The sequence below is a fragment of the Xiphophorus couchianus genome, chromosome 23, assembly GCF_001444195.1.
Source record: "Xiphophorus couchianus chromosome 23, X_couchianus-1.0, whole genome shotgun sequence".
Taxonomy (NCBI): Eukaryota; Metazoa; Chordata; class Actinopteri; order Cyprinodontiformes; family Poeciliidae; genus Xiphophorus; species Xiphophorus couchianus.
The window spans coordinates 5928269-5954140 of NC_040250.1; the positions used below are offsets into that span (position 1 = coordinate 5928269).

Here is a 25872-nt window from a genome sequence, read left to right on the forward strand (position 1 = left end):
TATGTCTAGATAAATTTGCTTTTGGATTCACAAACATTTCGCATTCAGTGAAGAGCTGAACGTATTTAACTTTGACCGAATGCTTTTGTCGCCCCCAAGCGGTAAAACTCCACCGGTGCGCCGCAACTCAACAATATCGGTGTGTGCCAGTTCCCAAAACCATCGCACCTTCCTCCGCTCGTGTGGATTGGGTTTGTTTAGCGCCCCTCCTTGTGGTCCCCTCAAGCGATTGGTTTATTAGTCTTAACATCGAATCTCATTTGCTAGAAATGTTTTAAGAGGCGGGATTTTGTTGTTCGGTTGCGGAGGTGAGACCGGTATCCGGGCACTCTAGCACGTTGTGAAGCCACTAGCTCTCCGACAGCCTTTACGGCAATTCAAAGAATCAACCGATTGAAAGGCAGCAGTTTTTAATACAACTGACCAGTTGGTAAGTTAATTTCATCTACAGATTGTTTATGTCTTGTAATAACAACCTCGGTTTCTTCGCTTATCGTGGTTATTTACTAAACTGGGTCGGGCTCTGTCTAAATTCTGGGGTTCATGTGAGGGTTAATAGCATGTTTTTTGTAGGAAGCCATTAAGCTCCTGTTAAAGTGCTCTAAAATTATAGTGTTGCAGGTTATAAACAATTAAGCCTATAAGTATTAAAATAGTGATAGAATCGTTCAACATGTATTAAGTGTTTGAAAAATCCATTAGTTTCGCTTTTGCACTCCAGGAAGTAGCCACCGCCCTTCTCTAGCTCCTATTTAGCCTTTCAATCGTGACTCTCTCCCGTCTGATCATTTTCATCGTGTCCCAAATCAGATTTTTGGTGGCGTTTTAATAAGTAGGGTTTTGTTTTAACTTGTATAGTTTTAATCTCGCTGCCGGGGAAGCTCTGGCCGCCTGCAGCAGACGGCGTGGCCGGGAACGGTCCAGGACACGTGCTGCTGAGGATCCTTCTGCCTAGGTTTGGGGGCCGCAGGCGGCTACAGCTGTTGCTGTTAAGCCCCTTGGTTGATGGCGGCATCGTGCCAAGTGAGGCCAGGTTATATCTGGAAACGGCCGCTTGAGTGGCCCGATGTCCCCGCAGTATGCGGGGCCTGCGTGTGTTTAGGCCGGGGTGAGCGGCTCCATCACAACCGGCATGGCGCGGCCTTTGTCTGCGTGCTGTACGTACACTGTTGACCACGCCGAGGAAATGAGGCTGATTTCATTTAAACCAGGATAAATGGAGTCGAAGCTTATTGAAAAGAATGGAAACATGCGATATTTCACTATACTTGAGTCCCAAAGCGCTTTTCCGTACGGATCAGGTGATGATCGCTGGCTGTGAAGGACGGGGTCCTTGAGACCACCAGATGGCTCTTGGCTTTGTTGCAGACAAGAACATTTCGTTTTGGTTACTGAATAACATGTTCTAGCAGCGTGTGGTGCATAGAAACTAGTCGTTTTGCGGAGTTACGATTATTTTCTTTAAGCAAATAAACAGAACGGTTGTCTACCCTCCAAAGGTTTGATAGGCTTTAGCTCCCCAGCCTTACTGTGAGCATTTCTAGAGAATGTGTTCAGATTAGCTGAACATGCACTACACTAATGCTGCAGTTAATGAGTAGCTTCAGGAATCCATCCATGTAAAACATCGTAGATAGTGCATTAAGCAAACGGCGCGAAAATTGTAAAGACTTCTGGTGCATTACGCAAAGCTGGATCGATTGTGATGAAGCGCTGTGAAGTAATGGGACTTCAATTCAATAACATTTTGTATCCTTAAATTGTTGAAATGGTGGGAATCGTTAATATTACACTGGAGGAAATGGAGGTAGGACTCCAGACTTCCTGTAGCGATGGGTCATCAGTGGATAAAGTACTGCTCTGATCTACATATGTCCTACTACAATCATCTAAAGATGCAGCAGTTTGACCTGCTGACTACGCTGGAAAACAGTGTTTTGCTCTCAATGGTGCTAGGGCTGCTGCATTAGGAGAACATAAAATGCATTATAGTCCTTTGGTTCAAGTGGAAAAAATATGAAAACAATTGTAGGTGTTCCATATTTCATACAAATACAGGAACATCTGACCTGTGCAAGATCAATAAATCAATAACAATATATATTGCGATACACGTAATCAATGTCAATAGATTAAGCTGGTAGGATTGTCCATAATTTCACTGACTTCCAATCCAGAACTGCACAGCATTCTGGGAGATGTAGGCAGATTAAAAGACTTTAGCTGCTCAACCAGGCACTGTAAGCCAAGTAAGGTTGGTGGCAACAACTAACTCACTCACTCTTTGGTTACCTAGCAACAGGCTGTTGAGTACTGGGTCAGCACATTTTAAGATTTTGCCACCGTGTTTCACACCTGCTTAAAAATACAAAATGAACAGAGTGGAGTGAAAACTGGATTTAACAGGAAATGTTACATAACCAATTTGGCATTATTTCAGATATTTAAAACAAAAAACAATCAATTATTATCGCTATTGACCGATATGAAATGCGTTTTTCAGTCATATTGTCCGGCCCTAACTTCATAGATGTTTGAACTAGGGATGGGCAGGTATCATTTGGTTTGTCAGAAACCTGCATGATTAAAACTACGACTGACAAACTAACTTTTTTTTTTGTTTTGTTTGGTTTTCTATTTGAACCACTTCTGCTGTCGGCTTGAGGTGATTTATAAATGCAACGTTTGGTTCATAATAAATCTGAAATTGTTCTGCTGTTTTTCAGAGTGGTCTCACTGTAGACATGTTTTTATTATTTTAAGAGCAGCTTTTCTTTTGCGAGGTTTGGACTTCATGATATTTGCAGCTAAAATGTCTTGAATTTTCACTCTATGATGACAAAACGCTACAAAATATTTTAAAATGTTAAGTCCATTTCAGCCAATTCCTAGGTGCAGCAACGTTGTTTTTCAGGTTCTCGCATCATTATTCATATTACTGGAAAATGTATAGATTGAAATGTAAGCTGCAGCCTGACTTTGACCACTAGAAAAGAAAAAGTATGTCTGCATTATTTTATGTGGATGTAATGGAACTGCTGGTGTTGAAAACCTTGTGTAGTCTGTAAACCGTCATCCCTGCTCTGAGAAAAACTCTTTTGGACCCAAACGAGTTTCCAGCTCACAAATCAAAATGATTTCGGCTTAAAGCTCTTAAACGGTTTCTGCTTTAATGATACTGACAAAAAACCACAAGGATAGATTTTCTTCTTTCTTGTAAATGTAATTTTTCCAGTTTAACCAACAGATATTGCGCTGGGTATCAACTTGCTCTTAATGGCAGCCTGAGCTGTGGTTGCATTTTGCAGCTTAGAAGAATGTCGTTCTGTTCAAGCATGCCTAGTTTTTCGCGAACTATTCTTCCATCAGCATTACTAGAGTCTGAGGAGAAATACTGCAAATATTGAATTTAAAGGAAAACTTATTGGTTCTAAAAAAGGTGAACAGAACTGCAATTTAAACTAAAGAGTTTTTTGTTTTTCTTTTCCTTCACAGCAAAACGAATTCTTCAGTAAAAGTCGAAGTGGTCATGTAAAATTAAAATACTTACTGGCTCGAGAGCCTTTGCAGTTTTTTTTTTTCTGTAGCTTTAGGACAGAAATTGCAATCGACACCTCAGTCTCAAGAGGAAATACTGAAATAATTAGCTAGAAAAAAGTCTGACCAAAACATTTACAGTTGCGTTCTCACACAACATATGAGGGGAAATGTTAATTTTGTTCAGGTTATAAATTGTTTTCACCAGGATGTGGTTATAAACGGCTGTCAGTCAGTTTTACAGATGAAACGCAGCGAGTGCCGCTGGCCAAACAAGTAAATAAATAAAAAAAAAAACGACGCCATATTGAGTCAGACGTAACATGTTTGTGTGAAATAGGAGGTGATTTTCACTGGAAATGACTCCTGGGATTGCAGATGAGCGCTGCCAGTGTAGATGAGTCATCAGAACAGGATCCAAACAGTCTGATGCAATTTGAGTTTTAATATTGCTGTGACCAAAACTTTAATTAAAACATAAACCTATTGGCTCATTTATTAAACTGGTTTCTTTACTTATTCACGAGCTTGTCCGCTTTGGTCCTGCAGAGATTTCCAGTCGACCAAAGAAATGGTGATGGAGAAGCCAAGTGCCCAGCTGGTCGGGCGAGAGTTTGTCCGACAGTATTACACACTCCTGAACCAGGCCCCAGACTACCTGCACAGGTACCACCAGCTGCTGCTCTTTGACCAGACAGAAATTCTGTTTTCTAAATTTCCTTGTTTGGCTGCTTCCTCAGGTTTTATGGAAAGACCTCGTCTTACGTGCACGGCGGCATGGACAGCAACGGCAAACCACTGGAGGCCGTTTACGGCCAAGCTGTAAGTGGCCTCACTGAACAGGAGACATTTTAGGACTTATTTCCACACGGAGAAATCACAATAGAATTACCTTTTGCACTACAGAGGTGTGAATCTTTCTGATTTTTAGGGTCAAGATTCGATTCAGGAGCGGTTTTTAATCCAGAAACCAATTTTTCTACTCAAACAGTTTAGATATTCTCTGAGAAGGGGAAAAGACTGTGAGCAATTTTAAAACTTTTATTTAAAGCAATTCTATAAGGCTGCATCAAAATTAATCAGTTTATATTTAAAGAAATGTCAAAGAATTATTGAAATTGTATTTTTTACAAAAAATTAAACAGACTAACATTGAATTTTTGAGCATTTTGAATTAATTCAGAATTCACTCGACTAGAATTTGCAATTATCTATAGAATCTATTATTATCATTTCCTAAATCATCATCTAACAAGGAGATTGAGATAATGTGACCAAAATCAGTAATTTTTTGGAATCACAGGGATCTGCAAATACAGAGACGTCTGTATTTGCAGATCCCTGTGATTCCAAAAAATTACTTGCCATTAGAGTCAATCAAACCTTTACTAAGTGGAAGTCCAAATCTTTGATTTTTCTTCCTGTCTTTTCTTGCAGGAGATCCATAAGAGGGTGATGGCTCTGAGTTTCCGTGATTGTCACACAAAGATCCGACATGTGGACGCCCACGCCACCCTGAACGAAGGCGTGGTGGTCCAGGTGATGGGGGAGCTGTCCAACAACATGCAGCCCATGAGGAAATTCATGCAGACATTTGTTCTGGCACCCGAGGTTGGCACCCAGACTGAGACACACGTGCCTTCAGCTGTAGATTTTGTGTGGCTTGTAAAAATGTCCTGACTCTTCACGGTGCTTATTTTATTGTTGTTATTTCAGGGAACTGTTGCAAATAAATTCTACGTCCACAACGACGTGTTTCGCTACCAAGACGAGGTGTTTGGTGACTCGGACTCTGAACCCCCAGAAGGTGCGAAAAAATTTTTTTATAGATTCTGTAGCCGCGGTTGTGTCTGAAATACTGAGGAAGTCCTCCATTTTATCTTCTGTCACCAATGCTATAATAAGTCTTTATTATCTGTACGATAAATGATAAACTATTCATTGTGAGACCAATGGAGAAATGCTCAAACTTATGATTTGCATAGGTCAAAAACATTCTTGTATTAAAAAATAGTTTTGTGTAATTTTCAGGAAAACGTATTAATTTCACTTTTTAAATATGACGACTAGAAAATAATTTTCTATAATATTCAATGAGTTGTTTGTATATTGTACTCGGATGGATTGTAATAGTAAAATATGGGGCCTTATGATTTCTATGATGAAATTGTGTAATATGATAAATTTTTTAAAAATAATTAAAATAATGGGGATATAACATTTGTAACATTTTGTGAAACCAACTTTCTGAACAATTTGTTATATCTGTAAACAGAATAACAGTACATGTTGAACTCTATATATTGGCTTACCTTTTTTTCATTCACACCATAATTACATACATTTTGGGCTAATACTGTTAAATATGGCTAAAATGGAATTCACATTCAAAATAAGACATTTTGGAAAAGATTTAATGGAATTTGCAAAAATAATAAAATGGACTTCAGACATAGCTAAAAAAATATGAATTCTTTATCTTATTTTCAGAGTCTGAAGATGAGGTGGAGGAGTTGGAGAGGGTCCCGTCTCCTGATGTGGCCCCAGAGGAGTCGGCCCCCTACTACGACCCAACAGCTTGGTAAGGTTTCACCAGTTTTCCTGGGTTTACTAGTTTAGTCTTTAGTTAATTTTCCAGTAGCTCATCTATAATAGAGTACCAAAATGTAGTTCTTTGCGTCACTAAACCTCAGTACAATCCCTGATGGCTGCTCCAAACCAACGTCCACATGATCTTTTTGTAGTTCAGAACCAGCGGCTCCTGGTGACGAGGAGGAAGAAGCCGCGGTGAGCCCAGAACCGGAGCACGAGGCAGAGAAGGAGGCGGAGGTTGCGGAGGTGGAGCTGAAAGTTGAGGTGATGCTGGAGACGCAGACAGAAGCGCTCACGATTGAGGATCAGACAGAGAAAAGCCCCTCCACAGCCACCGCCCCCACCACAGAGCCTGCGCCCGCTGAGGCCACGCCCCCTGCTCAAGAGGTAAACAGGGTAGGTGTGGAGGTGGGAAGAACTGGAGAAAACGCCCTACCAAACTAGAAATCTCATTTTCACTCTTTATTCCCTTACCAGTTCTCCTGGGCACTGGTTACCAGTAAGAACCTCCCTCCCAGTGGGGCTGTCCCAGTCTCAGGATTCCCTCCACATGTAAAAGCCACTCCCACAGCACAGGTGGGTTGAACTCGCAACTCTATTGGTCATCTTCATTAATTTAAATCAAATTCTTTGGATTGATCACATTTGAGTTATTCTTTTTGTATGTTGACTTTTTATCATAGTGCTGATATGATCAACTAATAATGTCAGTTTGATGAATAAAGAGATTAGGACTCGTGAAGATTAAATATAATTTGGAAAAAAGCTTTTATCACGACTTTCTGGTCTTGCATTGAAAATATCAAGTAGTTAATTGTTTATATTTGAAATGGATTTACTGATACCAATGGATTATATCAATAATCTTTCAGAATAAGCTCATTAGACTGTTTACACTCATGTAATAGATGTTCAAAGGTTTTGACAAAACAGAAAAGACAGTCATGTTTGCACAAATAAACCTGTTAATTCAGTAGCTTCACATGCAGTTTGTTTTCAAAGCAGAACTGTAAGCATTCTCGATTTTAAAAACAAACAAAAAAACTTGCTGGTTTTCAAATTGTTTGGTTCTGGTAAATCTTCCTCATAAAAAGTCACAGATTTTTCAGCAGAATATTCCTTTCTCACCAGAGCAGCTATAGCAGCTCATTCTAGACTCTTTATTTTGTCAGCTTTAAATTTTTTTACTTACTTATGTTTATTAGCCCATAACTAATTGAAGCAAATTCAAGTAATGATTAATTTATTTCATAAATCCAAATATAAGACGGTTTCCTGGTCTAATAACAACCTGTTCTGTTGCAGCCAAGAGTGGAAGTAAAGCCAGAAACCCAGACAGCACAGAGACCGCAGCGGGACCAGAGGCCGAGAGAACAGCGGCCCGGCGGTCCTCCACCCCCCAACAGGGGGCCGAGGCCAGGTACAGGCCGGCCTAATGCCACACAACACTTTAGATTCACGTTCTGACAGGAAATCATTTGCAAATCATTTCCTGTTTATATTTCAGTTCGTGAAGGTGAGCAGGGTGAGGTGGAGGGCCGCAGGATGGTCCGGTACCCAGACGCCCACCAGCTTTTCGTGGGGAACGTTCCGCATGACGTGGATAAGACGGAACTGAAGGAGTTCTTTGAACGTAAGTTGGAGCAAAACCTCAACAGCAGCTTTAATAGAACTAACAGTTTAGCAAGAGCACAAAAAGGCTACAACTAAATATTATTTTAGTTATTGATTAATCAATCATTCTGGCAATTAATTTGATTAAAAATGTGGCACATTCTGTGGATTTTTTTTTTTTTTTTTTTACACAAGATCTAAAGATGCAATAAGAAAATAAGCATGTTGCATTTCATTAGCTAAAATGCATTGTAGCATTTCCTCAGTGATTAATCTATTCATAAACTGACCATTTTTTTGTTGTTTCAATTGATTAATCATGATTAATCTGATTGTTTTGGCTCTAAAGTACAGTAGTTTCAAAGCTTCTCAGTAAGGCACTGGCCTGGAAAGGGTCTGGTTGTATTGGTCAGAAGCCTAAACAGTTGATCTGGATTAAAAATTATTTTATTCATGGAACAACGTGACCTTTCTACCTCCAGAGTACGGGAATGTCCTGGAGCTGCGGATCAACAGCGGCGGGAAGCTCCCAAACTTTGGCTTTGTGGTGTTTGACGATTCTGAACCTGTACAGAAAATCCTCAGCAACAGAGTAAGAAACGCAGCTTTTAGTCTGAGGGGAGGTTGAGCTTTTTTCTATCTGGATTATAATATAATTTGTTGTCTTCATCAGCCCATCAAGTTCAGAGGCGATGTCCGTCTAAACGTGGAGGAGAAGAAAACCCGGTCGGCCAGAGAGGGCGACAGGCGAGACATGAGGCCCCGTGGTCCAGGAGGCCCCGGCGGCCCCAGAGAGCGAATAGGAGGCGGCGGGGGACCGAGGGGACCCCCGACTCGTGGCGGCATGTCACAGAAACCCAGCTTTGGTTCTGGACGGGGCGCCGGGACCGCAGAGGGGCGCTATTCTGCTCCTCGTCAGTAAAACCCCCTGGAGTTGGATCAACTGTCGTTTTTGAGTTTTCTGCAACAGGAACTGATTGGATAAAGCTAAATTAATTTAGAAAAAAAAAGAAAAAAACAACCTCCCTTTACATCCTGGAGGGAACATCGGCAGGAATTATAGATTTGGAGTCAGGAATTTGGGTTGCTGCTCATGCGTTGCCTAACTTCTGATTTATTTCTGCATTTTTCTGTCTCCTAAATGTTTTCGGCTCAAGTTTTTGGTCAAACTTTTAAACATCAAGTCATATCTGCTGAATTCAGGCGGCAGAGTCATCCGTCTGTTTGTTCCAAAGCCGCTCCCCTTCCAACACAAACCTTCCCACCCCACCGCCAGTTCCACAGCAGAGTCCTGCCTTTCCACACTCCAGGGACTCATCTTTACTGTTCAGGGGGAAAACTGTTGGATGCTGAGACTCATTTAAAGAGACAGGAGTGCTGATGCAGACGACAGTTTTTAGCATTCCTACACAAGGAGTTCTGAATGCTTTGCAAGTTTGCCGTCTCAACTTTTAACCCCCACCAAAAAAAACTCTTGGAACGTTTTTTTTTTTCCTGATCGTCTAGAGAAACCAGAATGGATCCACCATAACTGCTGTCTGCATTTTCTCCTGAAGCTGAGTCGCTCCTCCGGTGAACAGCTGTTTCCTCTCATTCTGATGGCGCTCCCTCCTGAATCCAGACATCGGTTTGTGCAGGAGACATAACCAGCTCTGCAGTTGGATCAGCCCTGAATGTTTTTATTGCTTTCACCTGTTTTTACCTGGACTTTAAGTCAACTTATTTTGCCATTTTTCATTGCTAAACTTGAATTTGTTAAATCAGAACACAAACACATGAAAAGGGTAAATACTACTTGAATTGGGGATTTGTAAACCCAGATGTTTCGCGTTCTCTCTCCCTGTTTCTTAAAGGAACGTGTACTTTTACTGCTTGGGCAATCCTGTGTATTGCTGCCACCGTTGTATCTAGCGATGGATCTGTCTTTTTATTCTATCAGGTCAAAGAGCTGAAATGTTGTAGTTTTATTTTAGTAATGTCTGAATGGAGCATGTATCAAAACCTGTCAGACTTGTACTATCGATGCACTTCATTTGTCATCTGAAAAATAAGCTCACATGCCGATGAGAGAACTAAATTAAAAGCGATTTACTGTTTTAACCTCGTTTGGTTTTTGTTTGCCTAAAATCAAGGTTTGCAATGCTAATTAGTTCACACAGCAAGAGTGTTGTCCCACGTTCTCCGACCAAACGTAATCAGGGACAAATATCTGTTTATGGTTTTCATCGGCTGTAAACCATAATCATCTAAATTAAAATAAAATGCATTTCAACACATTGAATCTAAAGAATTTGAATTATTTCTTCTTGGTATGTAGCTATTGGGCTGCATGACATAGCTATGAACTGGTTTTATTTCAAAAGACTCACATGAAAAGGAAACCTGTCCAGGTGGGAAAGTCCTCGGGTATGTGAACATCTGGATACATTTTTATGTTTCTGTGTAATGCTGCAGCATTACATAGCAATGCTGAGGTTTTTGTGAGGTTTTTCACAGAAAACCTCAAAAAATGCTTCTGTCCAACAGTGACGCCTACCGTCGTCTTATAGGTACTGCAGCTCAGCTGAGTAATTGCAAACTCATCTGGGATTTTAAACAGTTTTATACAGACATGTGTTTTTAAATTTAAAGTTATTCTAATTGAAGTAGGATAATTTAACATTGTTTTCACTCTGCTTGTACATCCATCAACATCTGGTCGTTCTCTCGACTCCTGCTCCTCGTTTTAGAGGATTACTGCACATCTAATTATCAGGACCGCAAACACAATCAGCTCTGCGTTTTGATGCTTGCTCTGGAAAACAGAAAGGAATTACAGAGAGTTTCATTTCTTAGTCGAGTGCACTGACTTTCAAGAGGCTCCTCAGATGTCTTAGTAGAACCTTCATCTAAATGATTAGCATCGATTTTCTGCAGGAAACCAGTTACGCTGTGGCTGGAGTCAGAGGGAGCTGAAGTGCTCATCTGTCCTGGTGATGGCAGAGTCCCGACAAACCCACTGCAAATCGCTGGTTCTGCTTTCTGATCAACTGTCTTCACTGATTTATCTTTTCAGCTTTAAATCAGTCTGACTGAAAGCATCACTTTTAAAACAAGCATTGGAAGAAAAGATCAGATTGAGCTCTGTGATGTGCCTCTTGCACCGTGTTGCTTCCTGCCAGCTGGACTTTGTCGCTCTTTTGCTGCAGTTTCTCCATCTCAAGGTTTAATATTTAGAATATGTTTGTCGTCTCAAGTCTCTTACTGCCTTTAAAAAGATTTCTTCATTCATTTCCATGTATTTGGCGCCATTTCTTTTCTAAACTGATCAGTTTCCCTGAAGCAAGCACAGTAGGCAATGTTATGCATGGAGGCCAAAAAATGTTCTGGTTTGGTCTCAGCCAACTTTGTGCTGAACGGTTTGTGACAAATACTAAACATCAGTTTCATGGCAAGGTAAGAAGCAATTTGGAAAACCAAAATATAATTCTACAGTTATGAAGTACTGTGTGTTATGATTTATAAAATACATTAAAGTTTGTGGTTGTAATTTGAGCTGTGAATACTTTTGTTAAGATACTATATGCCTACTGCTTGTTACAAATTTTAATTTGAATCAGAAAACATTAAATATTAATATCAGACAGGGTTAATTTACATTGATTGTAGTTTGAGCAGAAACTCAAAGTCTCACTGTGCTTAAAGAATAAAGACGCCTGACAGGAAGCTTTTATTTGCGATTTTTAATACTTTTTTCTTTAATGATTACACAGATCCTTGAGTCGAGTAACAGAAAGCAGAAGATCCAACTCCAACAATCTTGACAATGTTCAAAAACAGGTAGAGATTTTTGTCCAGAAAACCTTTAATCGTTAATAGAATTAGTAGTATGACATATTTTTTTTAATAAATATTCAGATATATACAGATACAGCAGAAACAGTACATTCTTTTTTTCATCTTCAAATTGCTTCACATTTTTTGTACAAGCCAAAATATCTGCCATTTTTATTTATATTCATGCAAAATATAGTTTCTCAGATTAATGAAAAATAAACAGAATTCGCAGAACTTTTTCACCTTGCTTTGATGTGCACTCTCAGCTTATATAAGCGCCATAATTAGCATCGGAAATTTAGCAAATTAAAAAGAGTTGCACTTTGTGCCAGACACAATAGAAGCAGGTAAAGCAAAATTAAGGCCATTCCAACTTTTGCAAAGAAGATCAGTAAATGAATAATGGTAATTCCATTAATTCACAGCAATTCAGGTTTCGCTGTATTTTTCCTTTTCCCTCTGGGCGTCAGATTGTATAATACATACACTAAAATACACGCAAAAAAAACCTCCTCAAAATTAATAACCATCAAAATATTAAACCGTGCTTCTTTAAAATCCGGCCTAGAAATTAAAGTTTGATAAACTTATCTTTCATATTCTTTTTCAATGTGATGCAATATAAACCCAAATTTTTTTTTTTTTTTTTTTTACATATTATACCATTTGCAACTCCAACCATTACATTATAATCAATGACTAATACAATAATATGAGGTTGATGATGATGAAGATATGATACACAGAGGAGCGATGCCAGAGGAAAGATTCATGAATCATGTAAAGTGGTTGAAAAATTCATCATATGCTTGTAGGTCCAGTTTTCATTTTCTTTGTATTCCCATTGTTTGTTGGTTGCATATTCAACCCCGATATGGCACAAGAAGATACGTGTGAGTGCTCCAGGAAAACGGATGCTGGCTCAAAACAAGTGCTTCAAGTTGGAATGTTTATGGCACAGAAGAAAAAAATAGTATCTAATGAGACAGAGCTCGTTTCTGAGGTTTCTTATTCTGGTTTCAGTTTTATTCAGAAAGGCAGAGACATTAATACACGCAGAGATAAAGAATTCAGTTCCATAGTTCCAGATTAGCCCGAGATTGAACTTTCTGTCATTTGAATAATGAATGAATATTTTTTTAGAATATGTTAAAGCTAAACTGTTTATCTTGCAGAAGCTGCCACTTTGATTAAACAGATCAAATGATTTCATGATTCTCTGAAAATCCCACAATACGTTTTTAAACTTTCATCTGCAAAACTATTTTCAAATAGGCTATATGTTGAAATATATCCAAGGAAGCATAAAAATGCACGTGTTTTGGGACTTTATAATATTAAAATGATTTATTTTAATATTTATTTATTTGACATTTACTATTTCCCCTCACTCATTAAGCATTTCAGTTTATTAGTGACAAATTCTGGTTGTTGTGGTTTGGTGTGAATTTTGAGCCTGCATAAAACATCTCTAGTGTGATTGTAGAGGAAGCTTGGATTGTTGAAAACTTGATGTTGTCAAAACATCATCCACCGTCATCACATGTTTGGTCAAAAGGAAGGTTTGTTGCAAAGTTCTTGATTTAAATCAGGTCTTCTTTTGAATATTAACTGGTTTTACCAAAAGGCCTCAAAAACTGAATTTCACTATTTGACTGCATTATATTGTAAATAGGACCCAGAAATATGCTAAATGTTATTGAAATCCATCTATATGATAAGGTTGTATTGATCTGATCTAATTATATATTTCTGGAAATGAAATAGACTTGTTTAGTTTTGTGAAGTGCTTTGAGATTCAATTTGCTGTGCATTGATGTTATACAAGTAAACTGAATAGAACTGAATTGAATAGTTGTTGGTAGAAGCTTATCCATGACTTTGGACCAGTGTAACTAAAACTAAAAACTGTTTTTTAATTGCAAATTTTAAAAAAAAGTGTCTAATAGGGAAAAAAAGCTTTTGGTCAATAAATTAATCCTAATTTAAGTGAAAGCAGCATGTTGTTCAAGTAAGATAAGTAAAAAAAACCTTTAGTTTTTATGCAATTATTTATTCAAAGTATTTCTACCTACCTAGCTGTAAATTGTGGGCTATCATTTGATGAGTCTTTTAAAAATTGTAGTTGATTTTACCCAACGCTTCACAATGCTAACAGACCTGTTACATAGCTTGAATGCTTACAAAGTGTGCGTACTTTTCTTTGCTACTGAATTTTCTAGACGTAAAATCATAAAACTCAATTGAGTTTGCAGAAATTAAGCAATATTGATACACTATTTTGGGCTTTGATGGACTGTTTTATTAAAGGCTTCAAAATTATTTAGTTAGCAACAACCCCATTGCACTCTCATTTTATTTGTAAACTAATTCAGCCAAGAAGCAGTTAAAGGTGGTCCTTTTGATTATTTGTTCAGAAATGGCACTGAGGTTTCATAACCCTCAAACTGTTTTAAAGAATCTCAGTTCAAGAGAGCCAGGTTGTGTAGCCACATTTCCTTACAATCCCCAGCAATCCCCAGTCTCCATTGACCGTTTATCACAATAAGCAGTAGAAAATGTGCCACCTGACAAATAACTTTTTTTTCTATATGCCTATGTCATATCAACGTAGGTCATATCTGAACCATAAGTGTTTTTGGCTTTCATTGAGGAGCCAGCCTGAAAATGTATTACTTTAAAACTAATCAAGATGGTTTTGGTGTCAGCTGGAATTAGGGTTTGGTTTGGCCAAGGACTTTCTCGACTCCAAGCGTCCCCCAGGTGAGCTGTAGGAGGTAGCTGGGAAGAGACGGGTCTGGGTATCTCTGCTTAATGTCTTGCCCCTGCAACCTGGCCTTCAGTTATCAATGAAACATGGACAACCTACACAAACTTTAACCAAGACTCATAGAGGTCCAGGCAAACAAGTTTTAGAAAAATGTATTTTGGATGAAATGCATAGCTTTTTTTGGGTGATGTGTGTTTTTATGGCACTTTTTATTTTAATATCTAGAATCAGAATGGAGTCAATGAGTGGCATAGCCCTTCAGATCAGTCTCGCATACCTTCATTCACAAAGCCTGGGATGTATTCATGATGAGATAAAACAGATTTTGGAAATGACAGATAACCTGTACCGTCAGATCTATTTTAGGATATTCAGAAAATGTGTTCTACAAGTAAAAACTGCATAAGCTATAAATATAATGTGGCTGGCTATGAAGTGAACCTTATATTCTTCAAATGTATATGGCACATAACAGGAACATTACAAAAGGCTCTAATATTCCCAGGGCACCATGTTTTTTTCCAGTTCCATACAGAAAATAAGAATCTGAAACTGGTTCTAAAAATATAATGTTTGTGTGTCAATGTATGATTCTTAGAGCATGATAACAATGACTGATAGGTCTTACTTTTCATGAATAAAACCTGGCAACAAAACTAGAGACACAATACTGTTCCTAGCTAATGATGCTAAGCCAGTGGTTTTCCTCAATTCATACAACTTTGAGCCATTGTTTTTTTTGTTTTTCTAGGTGCTAAAAGACATTTTATGTCATCAGAATAAATAAATCTCTTTGTTAAATAATGTTACAAGAGTAACTACATCTCTAAGGTAAATTTTAGATTTTTCTTTGCTAAAAAAACTGGTAATTTCCCAGAATTGTAGCATTTTTTAACATTTTCAAAGCATAAAAGCACTTAGGGATATTCTGCTTGGAATATGCAGATGACTTAGCCAACGTAATAATCTTTAGTGCATTAAACATGGGGAAAATCTTAATATCAAGTTAGATTTGGCTCAGTCTTTCTTTTTACAGACCAGTTTTTCATGCAGGCATCTGCATGCTTTTGGGCCAAAAGTGCCTTAAAGAGGTCAATACCTTGGCATTCTCACCTCTAATCGTTAAAGTGTAACCACTTGAGATGGAAGAGCAGTGAAGAAGTAAAAATTAAAATTGCATATACTGATCATTGCATAGAGAAGCCTGGTGCAAAGCAAAAATTATCAATCGATCACATCTACCAGCCTGACTGATTAAATCCCATCCAGTGTGGTGAAATAAATCCAGGTGTAGCACTCTGTGTGTGTGATGATGCAGTTCCATGAAGTTCACAGCTACAGTTGGTCCATGTGGATGAGATGCACGTAAAGTTCGATGTTTTATGTATGAGTAAAGACGTTTGTCCTCTTGCTCAGGATCAGGATAGGTGGGGGATGTTGGCGTCACATTGAGGCAGAGTTGAAGCAAGGAAGCTCAAAGATGTAAACATGTGAATGTTTCAGTCCCAACCAATACAGCAAAGGAAAACGAATCAGAATCTGCATTTTTTTACTCCGGTCAAGGATCGAGCTGGTCTTTCTTCGGCTAATGGCGTTGAACTGAAATCTCAGTGAAACAAATGACATCAAACTGCTCGCCCTCCCTCTAGGTGAGAAAGTCAGAGATGACGAGCGTCGCACAGCCACAAGTGACAAGTTTAGTTGGCACATATATTAATTAGTATTTATATTTAAAAAAGAAAGAAAAGAAAACAACAAAACAAAAAAAACACAAAGATGCAGAGTGAAAGTAATCAAGAACTGATAGATGTTGATCACAGGTATTAATCAGCTCTGGGTGTCCATTATTTTTTTAGTGTCTTGTATTCATTTTATTTTCTTAGTCCAGCAGCAGCGACAAACTTCAAGTGTCTCTGCAGTTTTTGTGGCGTTGGCAGCAGGAGGGAGGGAAAGCTTTGACAAGTGCTTGCAATACATGTTTGAAGCAAATCTAGATATATAGAATGCATGATCCTTGCATCAATTAATTTAGTGGAAGCACTGAACCGCCATCTTTCTTTTCTTTTTTGGGGGTTAAACATCCTTTGTTCCAGATGTCCATCCTTGGAGACATGGTCCATATATCTTCCAATTATGATAAATAAGTATACTACACTGCTATATGCCTCTTGCACCTTTCCCACCCCATCCCTACGTCATATTTCCATATAGAATTATATTTTTGTTGTCACAAAAAAGCTAAAATTAAATACAAGATCTTTTTGTCTCCTTTTGTTTTAGTCCGTTCACTCCCAAACAGAATCCTGGGTGTGTCTTGGAAAGTTTAGGTTTATTTTTTTACGCTTCTTCTTCAGTATACTGCCACATTCATATATCATGCATTATACTGCATTGCTATTGCACTGGTCCAGACTGTTAAGGGGTTTTAAAGAAACAGGGAAAAGGGTCTGGGATTCAGGAGGAGGGCAAGAAAGGTAGGAAAAAGTAATAAAAAGCTTCAAACGGTTTGGTCAAATGGGGCTCAAAGGAGGGGCCACAAAAAGCAGCAAATCTTTGACCAAAGAGAAAGAGGATGAAAGAAGAGGACAAGAGGTATGGCTGGAAAAGAGGGGCAATAATATCTGCTTTGGAGTCATCTTTGTCTCATATTTTTAATTTGTTTTGCTGCTTTCTTTGCTTCACGTCACTGTCGCCCATTTCCTCCATTCGGCTACTGCTTATGGATGTCCTCGCTGCGGATGATCTTGTAAGTGATCCAGTAGAAAATGTTAAAAATGAGGAAGACGAGCGGGAAGGCCACGCGGGACACTGTGTCAATGCGCTTGGCCCGGCTGATGAACAGCTTCTTCATCTCCTCAATGCTCTTCTCGGGCGGTGCCGAGGTCGGGGCATTGTTGTTGTTGCCCTTGATGGCCATGCCATCCTTGGCCTGCAGGCAGGCAGGACCCATGCCGTACCCAGGGAAGCTGAAGCGCCCGTCACCCGGGTCCTCCTCCTGCAACACAGGCCAAGACTCAGGCTGTTAGGAACCAGAGAAAAAACATCACAGTTGAGAGCTCTTTATGAGTTCAGGGACACAGCAAAGAAATTTTCAACAACAAAAACATACATCAAGAACATGTCTGCTTTACAGTAGATAAGGCTCTATTACGCTTTAATTTATCAATGCCCAATTATGCATCTTGTCTCAGCTCAAGCACACCAGAAAATGTCTATGAAGTATTCAGGCGCTTTCAAGATCATAAGGTCATTTGTGTTAATAGTAGACATTGTAGCTGATCATTGTGAATTCACATGGGTATTAGATTGATGCTGAATTTTGACCAGTGCTGCCACATCTGCTATGTGCCACTGACTTTCATTTTCTTCGTTTTGAATTGTATTGCACTTTTTACAATTAAACTGTACAAAGTTCTGTTAATTTGTTCTACGGTGTTAGAAAATGTCAAAATCATATTGTTTGTTGACTTTAGGAAACAAGAATTAGCTGATTAGACAAAGCAGCAAGCTCTCCTTTAACTCATTTTTTGTGACTGGGAAATTTATTTGCCCCCTTACAAGTTTTAGATCACCAGACAACGTTTAACATCTATGATAAATTGAGTATAATCTAGTTTTAAATGAAGATATGAATTATTAATAAAAAAAAGGAATCCAGACCAACCTGCATTATGTGAAAATTTAATTGCTTCTCTTGTTAAATCATGAATTAACCTTGATTTCACTAAATAAACCAAAGCGTAATTCCTGCCACACCTGTAGAATAAAAAAAACAACATTTTAATAGAATCTGTCTGACAACAAGAAATAGGCTGGATGGTGTCAAATAAATACAAAAATCCAAGAAGGGCTGATATATTGCAGTGAGGAAAGGGTTAGCAACCCATGTATAAGAACGTAGAAGTGTTGAAAACCACGCAAGTGGTGGTCAGCCAAAATTACTTCAAGAGCACATAAACAACTCATCCAGAAAGTCACAAAAGAACCCAGAATGGCACATGAAGTTAAGTTCATCATTCAGAATTCAACATTACCAAACATTATGGTCACAAATAGCCTCCATGAGTGTTGCTCCAAGGTAAAACCCATTGCTGGCCAAGGGGAGATGGAAAGGTTGTGATGTTTGGCTGATGTTTAAAATGGCTTTCAAAGTAAGCAGGAAAAACTAGGGAGTAGGGTGCAAGAACTCCATGTGTAGAAGCTGTGAGGCTTTTACAGTGAGGCATGAGATTGGAAGGGGTGTAGTGTAGGCTTTGGTGACTTTCCAAAAATGTGATTACTTCACAACTCCACACAAGCTCGTCTCATATTTGCCAAAAACATCTTGATGATCCCAAAGATGTTAGGGAAACATGTTGACTGATGAGACAAATGAGGACATCTGCCAAAAAGAAGATTTTTTGGCAGGTGTGTGTCATCCTGTGTAAAATAACATCATGTTTCTGCTCTCAAACAGAAGGTAAGAAATGAGAGCACCATTTGAAAACCACTTTTTACTTTTATTCAGTTTATTTTTATCTGATATTAAACTTTATTAGATAAACTGAAACATGTAGTACAGTAGAAAAGTATTTTATTATTTACAAATTTCTTTTGTTCTTGCTTTTTTATCACACTGGATGTTTCAGCTCACCAGCTTCTGAAGAAGCTAATGCCACACTCAGTCAAATCTGGTGGAACAAAATAAAACACAGCACTTTTCTCCTGATTGATAACTTTGTACATTGAGATACCTTCGATCTTTGGCTCCAAACTATGGCTTTTAGGTAAAGAATAAAAGTGTGCAAATATCAGGAAAGTCCTACACGGACAGTTTCACCATGATTGAAAATGAATCAAAAAGTGTATCAAAAAAGTATTAGGCTGTGCAAATGAATGTAAGAAGATCACTGCAGTTTATTTTATTTTATTTTCATCTGACAAATCTTTTCCTTGAATTATAGCTGCAATATAAGTGAAAACAGTTGCAAACCTTTTTTTTTTTAGACTTTTTCATGCTTCACTAAGATGTTTTAACAGGGGTGTGTGCACTTTGTCTGGTATGCCCTGTAGTACAGTTCTTTAGTGAAGTCGTCAAGTAATAAAAGGAATCTGCTGAATTTCTCATCATTTTTTGTTGTTGTTTTTTGTATCTCTGTATACTCTTGCTCTGCACAAGTGGCCAAAAGCTTTGCAAAGCTTGAGCTGTGGAGTGGATTAATGCATGAAGAGCTCACAACGGGTCAGGCTGCACACAGCACTGATGTCACACTGCTGTGTCCTCCTGCTAGAAGTCACAAAGTGTTTCACTCACCAGTCAACTGGAGTGAGGATGTGAGTTGAGGTGTTTGAATAGATTCGATTGACTGACATGAGAAGCACTGAAGGTGACGCCATGCACGGGACATTTTCACCCAAGGGCAATGAGATACTGATAATGTTATCTGCATCGTCACCCTGCCTTTTCATTACAGCAGGTGCATCGACTTCCTTATCTGTTTCAGAGAGTTTGCCGCAAACATCAATGTGGGCTGTTCGTGGAAGTTTTATCTCCAGAATAAACACCACAAACCGCCTTTAAACAACAGGCTTAAAAGTGACATAAAGAAAATCCCTCAGGTGACAGAATGTCCTCTCTTTTGTCTGGAGTCTGAATGTTTGCAACTAGTTTTGTTTTCTTCTTCTTCTTTTTTTCCCTTTGAGTCAGTTTGGGGAGTCTTTCCAGCAGCCGATCTAATCTAACCATTCCCTTTCGGGCTGGAAAAATGAAAAAAGAATTTTATGATCACCACACTAGCAGGTTCGATGCCTGAATCAGAAACAACCGCTGGCAGCAAGGGAGCTTAAGTGACGCAAAACCTCTGCAGCAACAACAAATCAACACAGCAATAAAAAACGACAGCTGAACACCCCTGTGCTAGACTCAGGCGCTACCATCCAGAAGAAGAAAAAAGGCTAAATATCCAATAAATTGCCAAAAGAGATCACTAAAGTGAAATCAGAAGGGACTGTCTTGTCCCAGTATGTGGTGATTGCATGACTAGCATTCAATTGTTTGTGTGTCGCTGTAGGTGTGTGCATTTACACTTATGTATGTTGCACCACAAGGTAGTGATCCATTTTTAGCAAGCAATGTCCCCGTTCTGTCCTTGCGTCCACACCAAGTCATCTATTACCGTTAATACACACACACACACACAGACACACACACACACACCTACACAGGGAGTCTACGCATTAGCCGCGACGCTAGTCGACCTCTGCCCGTCCTTCAATGATGCTGCGAAACTATTACAGATGCTCCGCTTTATTCTCCCTGCCATGTGATTAATGTGGAGGGTGGAGGGACGTGAGGAGGAGGCGCAATGAGAAGAACTGTCGAGAGAGAGGGAGGAGGTGGAGGAGAAGAAAGGAATGAAAAGAGGCAGTGAAGAACAATAAGAGAGGAAGAAGGAGCGTGCATGCACTCCTAAGCGGACACAGACGCTCTGTTAATGCCAGAAAAAAAAAACAAAGGGTGGATCACGTGAGCCATTGTAAAATATCTCCATTAACATAGAAAGGACCATAAACAGCCCATGGGAGAATAGATGGAAGGAGTAAATCACTGTGGAGATAAATGCTTTGGAAAAATCTCACTTTGCTTTTCTGTCTTATTCTGGTGTGCAACAAAAGACGAAAAGTCTTGTCATTACATGAATTTATGCACTTCCAAGGTCTATGTTATAATTATATAAATAATGTATTTCTGCACATTCAGTTGCAGAAAAACAGTCTATTCTTCTCTCAACTGTTTCTGCTCACAGTGTTGCTTATCTCCAGCAGCGATTGGCCAAAAGGTAGGATACACCCTGAACTGGTTGGGCGCAAAGCCGCCTTTAATAATACAAATACTTTGATGTAACCGCCAACCATGTCCTGAGAAAAGCTTATGGGTTGAATATGTCTAAATCTGCATTCAACTTATGTTTTATCAGGTACATTTAGCCACCTCTATGTAGTGAATGTGACTTTCTGAAATTCAAAGTGAGTGTCAGGATGTGAACAAAAGGAGATTTACATGACTTTGAATATGGAATGGCATTTAGGTTTCAGACTGGCTTGTGTAATAACTTCAGAAATTGACGATCTACTGCAATTTTCACACACAGCCATCTTTTGAGTTTACAGGGAATGTAAAATACATGCTGAAATATATATGAGTGGCAGTTTGTCTGCAAATATGTCTTGTTTAGATCAGAAAGGATTGGGCAGAGTGGTTTCAGATCATAGAAAACCAACAATAACTCTTCTACAACTAAGGTATGTTGAATACCATTTTTTGAATGCCCGACATGTAGAATCAGCATTAGAAAAACACATTGTGTTCCACTCCTGTCAGCTAACTCAGGAAATTGAGGCTACAGTTCACACAGTCTCAGCAAAATAAGCCAATAACAGACTGGACAAACTTAGCCTGGTTCAGTGAGTCTCATTTCTTCAGCATTCAGGTGTAAACATCAGATCATTGATCCCATCTTTTTCAGGATGGTGGGGATATTCTCTTGACACACTTTAAGCCTCTTAATATCAATTGTTGCTGGCTTTGTTCATCCCTTTATGACCACAGTCTTCTGAAAAGTTGCCATGTCACAAAGGCCAACTCATCACAAACTGGTTTCTTGAAATGAACGATGAGCTTCGTGTAGCCTCCAGAGTTGCAGCATTTCAGTTTGATAGAAAATGTTTTGGATATGCTGGAGAGGGATATTTGCATCATGGATGTGCAGCTGACAAATCTGCATTAAATGTGTGATGCCATCATATCAATATGGACCAAAATCTCTGGGGAAGGTTTCCAACACCTGGTTGAATTCCCCTTGAACATGAGCATCCAATCTGGCACTACTATGGGGTACCTAAAAAGTGTCCAGTAAGGACAGATAAGTAATAAGGACCCAACAAATTATATAATTACACTAACTGAAATCAAAACATCACAAGACCTACAGAGAAATAGAATTACTTCTCAAATGCCACACTATTATTACACAACAAAAGTAAATTCACTGTAAGGAATAAAAGCATCTTTATAAAATGTTTGTCCTGTACCTTGTGCAGTCTGTTAGTTTAAATATGCAACTAACACATTTCATAACAAGGGTTTATAATGAAGAAGCTGCAACTGGTTAAAATCTGTAGTTATAAAGGTTGCACTATGACCATGATGCTTGCTACTTAAATATAGCTGGTAATCTAGCATTGACTATGAGTTTTATTATCCTTTTGTCTTGAAAAAAAAACTAAATGTGATTTAAATAAAAGATATACTCACACTTCTATAAAAACTTCATTTCTTATTCCTTTCTCCCCTTAGTCTTCTAAAAACTGTATTTTTTAGATAGTGAATAGAGAAAAATACTTAAGACATGAAATATTTTCAGTTTAATAAAAACATCTGAGAGCAAGAAAGTATTTTCTAAAAGCTACAAAAACAGGACAAAGGATAAAGTAGAAAGAAATAGACTGGAAGAGGAGGGAAGAAGACGGCAACAGAACCTCTTTGCTCACTCATCTGTCATGCTTTCAGGTTGTAATTGAAGCATTTGTATCCGTGCCGTTGCAGATGTGATTAATCGAACAGATTAGCTGGAAGCAGAGAGAGAATGGTGTCAGGCGTGTGCCGTCTCCTCTGCAAACATTACCCTTGGATCCTTGTTTCAGAGACCTGCATTTGCATAAAACACGACTCGGAGGACGCGTCAGCCACAACTAGCGCTGGAATCAGTCTCTGCTGAAGCAGCTGTGAGGAGGGATTCCTTTTCCTGCTTCATAATTTCCCTCTGCAAGCGTTTTCAGATGAGTGATGAGGAAAAGAATATATTTTAAGCTTGCCTTTGCTGCTTAATCTGGTAAATTCATCTCTGACTGTCCTTCATACTCTTTGTTCTTGTCCTCCATCTCCCTCTCGTGTCAATTCAGGTCATTTAAAGCTTTTTAAGATGTTTCAGGACAAATGTTTTAACACTCAGTGGATTCTGCGCAACTGACAATATTTACATGTCCTTAAAAGTTCTTTAAAAAACTTCTAAAGAGATGACTGTCGTTTAGTTTGAAATGCTGACGTACTTGTCTCTTTTTTTTTTAATTAGTGAATATATAATAGGCAGGAATAACTAGGATGCATTCAGACAAACAGCATTCTGCTTTTTGAATTTAATTTGACTTTATCTGCAGTTCAACAGACTCAATTCTCTATCTGTGTAGGACGATGGTGTATTTTCACTGTTGCTGAGAATTTGGAGACAGGTTACGATTCATGTGCTGCAATTTAATTACATTTTTAGTAATATGTTTTGGATCATTGTCCTGTTGAAAGAAATAAAAATCAAAGTTGTATTTTTAATTGTTTTGCCTGGTTTACAAGAGAAACAAGCCCACAGCGTAACAAATCCTCTAACATACTTAACAGCGGACATAAAGGGTAATGATTAATCTGAATGTAGATATAGGCAGGTTTAGATGAAGAGTTTTTCTTTTTTTTTTAATATAATTTCTGAATTTATGAACACATACTGTATGTCTTAGGTATGTCCTATTGTCTTTCCCGAGGGAGAGAAAAAGAGAGAGAGAAGCTTGAGAAATAGGCCACTGTGTCAAGTAATTTTTATTCCCCAGGTAAACAAGAAGTCATACATTATTAATCCTAAATTCCTAAAGACTCTAATTACCTTAAATGTGACGTATAAATTGCACAATCCTTCAAGAAGATGCACTATATAAGAATTGTTAGCAAATAGGTGACGCAAACTTACATAAAGAGTACAAGTTGAAAAATGTTGGGTTTTTTTTATAAGAAAATGCAAAGAGATTGCAATGATGTGATTATTATGTAAGCAAGGCGAGATGGAAACGATCTGAAAATAGGTGGACTGGATGAAGCGATTCCATGGCCATAAATGCAGATTAACCTGTGTCATTAAGGTTCATTCATTCTGGTGTCAAAGCAAATTTAATTAGTTAGAAGAAGGTCACTGAAACCACGAGATGCATCAGAGGGGGGATGAAGTCCTGGAATGCTTATGGAGTTTCCACGAATGCCTATTATACAGCTCAGGAGATGTTTCTGAGTAGCTGAGGCGAATCAAAGCCAGATCTCTACACATGGTTATAATGTACTGCTCCATCATTCCCTGCTTTTCCTGTTCTCTCTTTTGGTTACCACTGGAGTCTCTGCCCGCTAAAGCAGAGCTGTGTTAATGTCTCTGGCTCATCAAGCCGCTGACCTGGAATGATTATCCACATGATCTGCTGCGCTGTTTTTTTCTCTCCTCTCCCGTCTTTCTGTTCCTCCATCAGATCTGAACAACATCCAGAGACGCCACAATCCTTTCAGCTGCATGTACGAAACGTTAATTCCAAATTTAACATCAATTTGGTGCTCACTGAAGCTTGAAGCAGCTGAAGTGGGGGTTACGTTTTCGCCTTTATTTTCTGAAAACAATGAATTTTACAAAGATGAGTCTACGCAGAAATATCTAAAGTCATCCATCCATCATCTACACCCTCTCATCTCTGCAGGATTGGCTAAGGGGATGTTGAGAATAAATAATTCTGTGTTTTTCTTCTATCTTTTTTAGCTAGTTGCAAAGCTAAAGCTAAAGGAAATACCCTCAAAGCTAGGGTTAAAGGATATGACCCACTAGGGAACGCCCTCTTTAGGGTGTAGCTTAGATAGAGGCTAGCAAATGGGATTACCTACTGTTGCTTGATGCCATTTTGTCCTGCTAGCTCCTAAAGGTAGCATGAGAAATAGACCAGCTGTAATTTGTTATTAATAAATGGAAATCATGAATTCAACTCACTGACATCAAGAACTTATCCTGGAGAAAGGATAATTCTCCACAGGGGGATGTTGAAAGTATTTGTATGGATCCACCTTCCACTTCCATAATAGCAGCATGTACAACTCACAAGATTAACAAAGTTAGCAACTTTTAATCACGAAGTTGATATAAAAGTCTTCTATGAGGGAATTCGTCTGATGGTCACCAGGTGGCTTTAAAACTTAAGCATCAGATGCCATGTAAAAGGCTAATGCAAGAAAGAAACCTCACAAGATCTCAATTTAGAGGCTGATTAAGATCCTGAAAATAATGCCATCAGCTGATTTAAAGTCATGTTATAAGAGCAGGTGAAGAATCCTGCTGAAAGATCAAAACCGTCAATTCAGGATTTCATATAAAAGTGTTATTGTCAACTTTAAAAATGGTCAGTTCCAAGTAAAAGTGTGCAACCAGCAATCTGCAGGAGATTCTGATGCAACGAATCTGATTGGGAAAGAGTAGTTTTCTCAATCATCAAGAGCTTCAAGTTGAGAGGTTCAGAACTGTGATAGCTTTCACAGCTTTCACATTCACCAACATTCACAGCTGGTTGGTGTGAGTTCACTTCCTCACACTAAGACGTTAAAACGTGTGGATGAGATGCACATGTGGATGCAATCAAAGACATTTTGAAGAATAACGCCAAAGATTCCAATTTTAAGAGACTCGCCTATTACATTTGTATAAACCTTAGCATAA

At 38.7% G+C, this 25872-nt stretch overlaps 2 protein-coding genes across 6 annotated transcripts in view; one reads left to right on the forward strand and one right to left on the reverse strand.

The window, feature by feature from the left end:
* The first annotated feature begins 275 nt into the window (after window positions 1–275).
* g3bp1 (GTPase activating protein (SH3 domain) binding protein 1) lies at window positions 276–10019 on the forward strand. Of its 2 annotated transcripts, none has more exons than XM_028009188.1 (12): window positions 276–430; window positions 4087–4203; window positions 4278–4359; window positions 4975–5148; window positions 5254–5344; window positions 6028–6118; window positions 6282–6525; window positions 6607–6705; window positions 7435–7549; window positions 7637–7762; window positions 8226–8335; window positions 8417–10019. In XM_028009188.1, the coding sequence occupies exons 2-12, from the start codon at window positions 4109–4111 to the stop codon at window positions 8663–8665; spliced, it is 1476 nt and encodes a 491-aa protein (XP_027864989.1). In that variant the 5' UTR covers window positions 276–430; window positions 4087–4108; the 3' UTR covers window positions 8666–10019. The 2 variants fall into 2 exon arrangements, with proteins under 2 accessions (XP_027864989.1, XP_027864990.1); XM_028009189.1 differs by having other exon boundaries at window positions 277–430; window positions 6282–6516.
* A 1550-nt stretch (window positions 10020–11569) lies between these two features.
* The window catches only part of glra1 (glycine receptor, alpha 1), a 141765-nt gene continuing 127462 nt past the window's right edge, over window positions 11570–25872 (reverse strand). For 2 of the 4 annotated variants that reach the window (XM_028009292.1, XM_028009290.1), the window contains one exon: window positions 11570–17324. In XM_028009292.1, coding sequence (XP_027865093.1) covers window positions 17040–17324 — 285 coding nt within the window. In that variant the 3' untranslated portion in view covers window positions 11570–17039. Of the gene's footprint in view, window positions 17349–25872 lie in introns of all 4 variants that reach the window. The other 2 variants (XM_028009291.1, XM_028009289.1) reach the window with 1 other exon arrangement.

What these genes read in the sequence shown, in the direction of transcription:
- g3bp1 (XM_028009188.1), top strand. Translation starts at nt 4,109, where the DNA reads ATGGTGATGGAGAAGCCAAGTGCCCAGCTGGTCGGGCGAGAGTTTGTC. An exon ending in GGACTCTGAACCCCCAGAAG is followed by an intron (nt 5,345 to 6,027) that starts GTGCGAAAAAAT and finishes TCTTATTTTCAG; the next exon opens with AGTCTGAAGATGAGGTGGAG. An exon ending in TACTACGACCCAACAGCTTG is followed by an intron (nt 6,119 to 6,281) that starts GTAAGGTTTCAC and finishes ATCTTTTTGTAG; the next exon opens with TTCAGAACCAGCGGCTCCTG.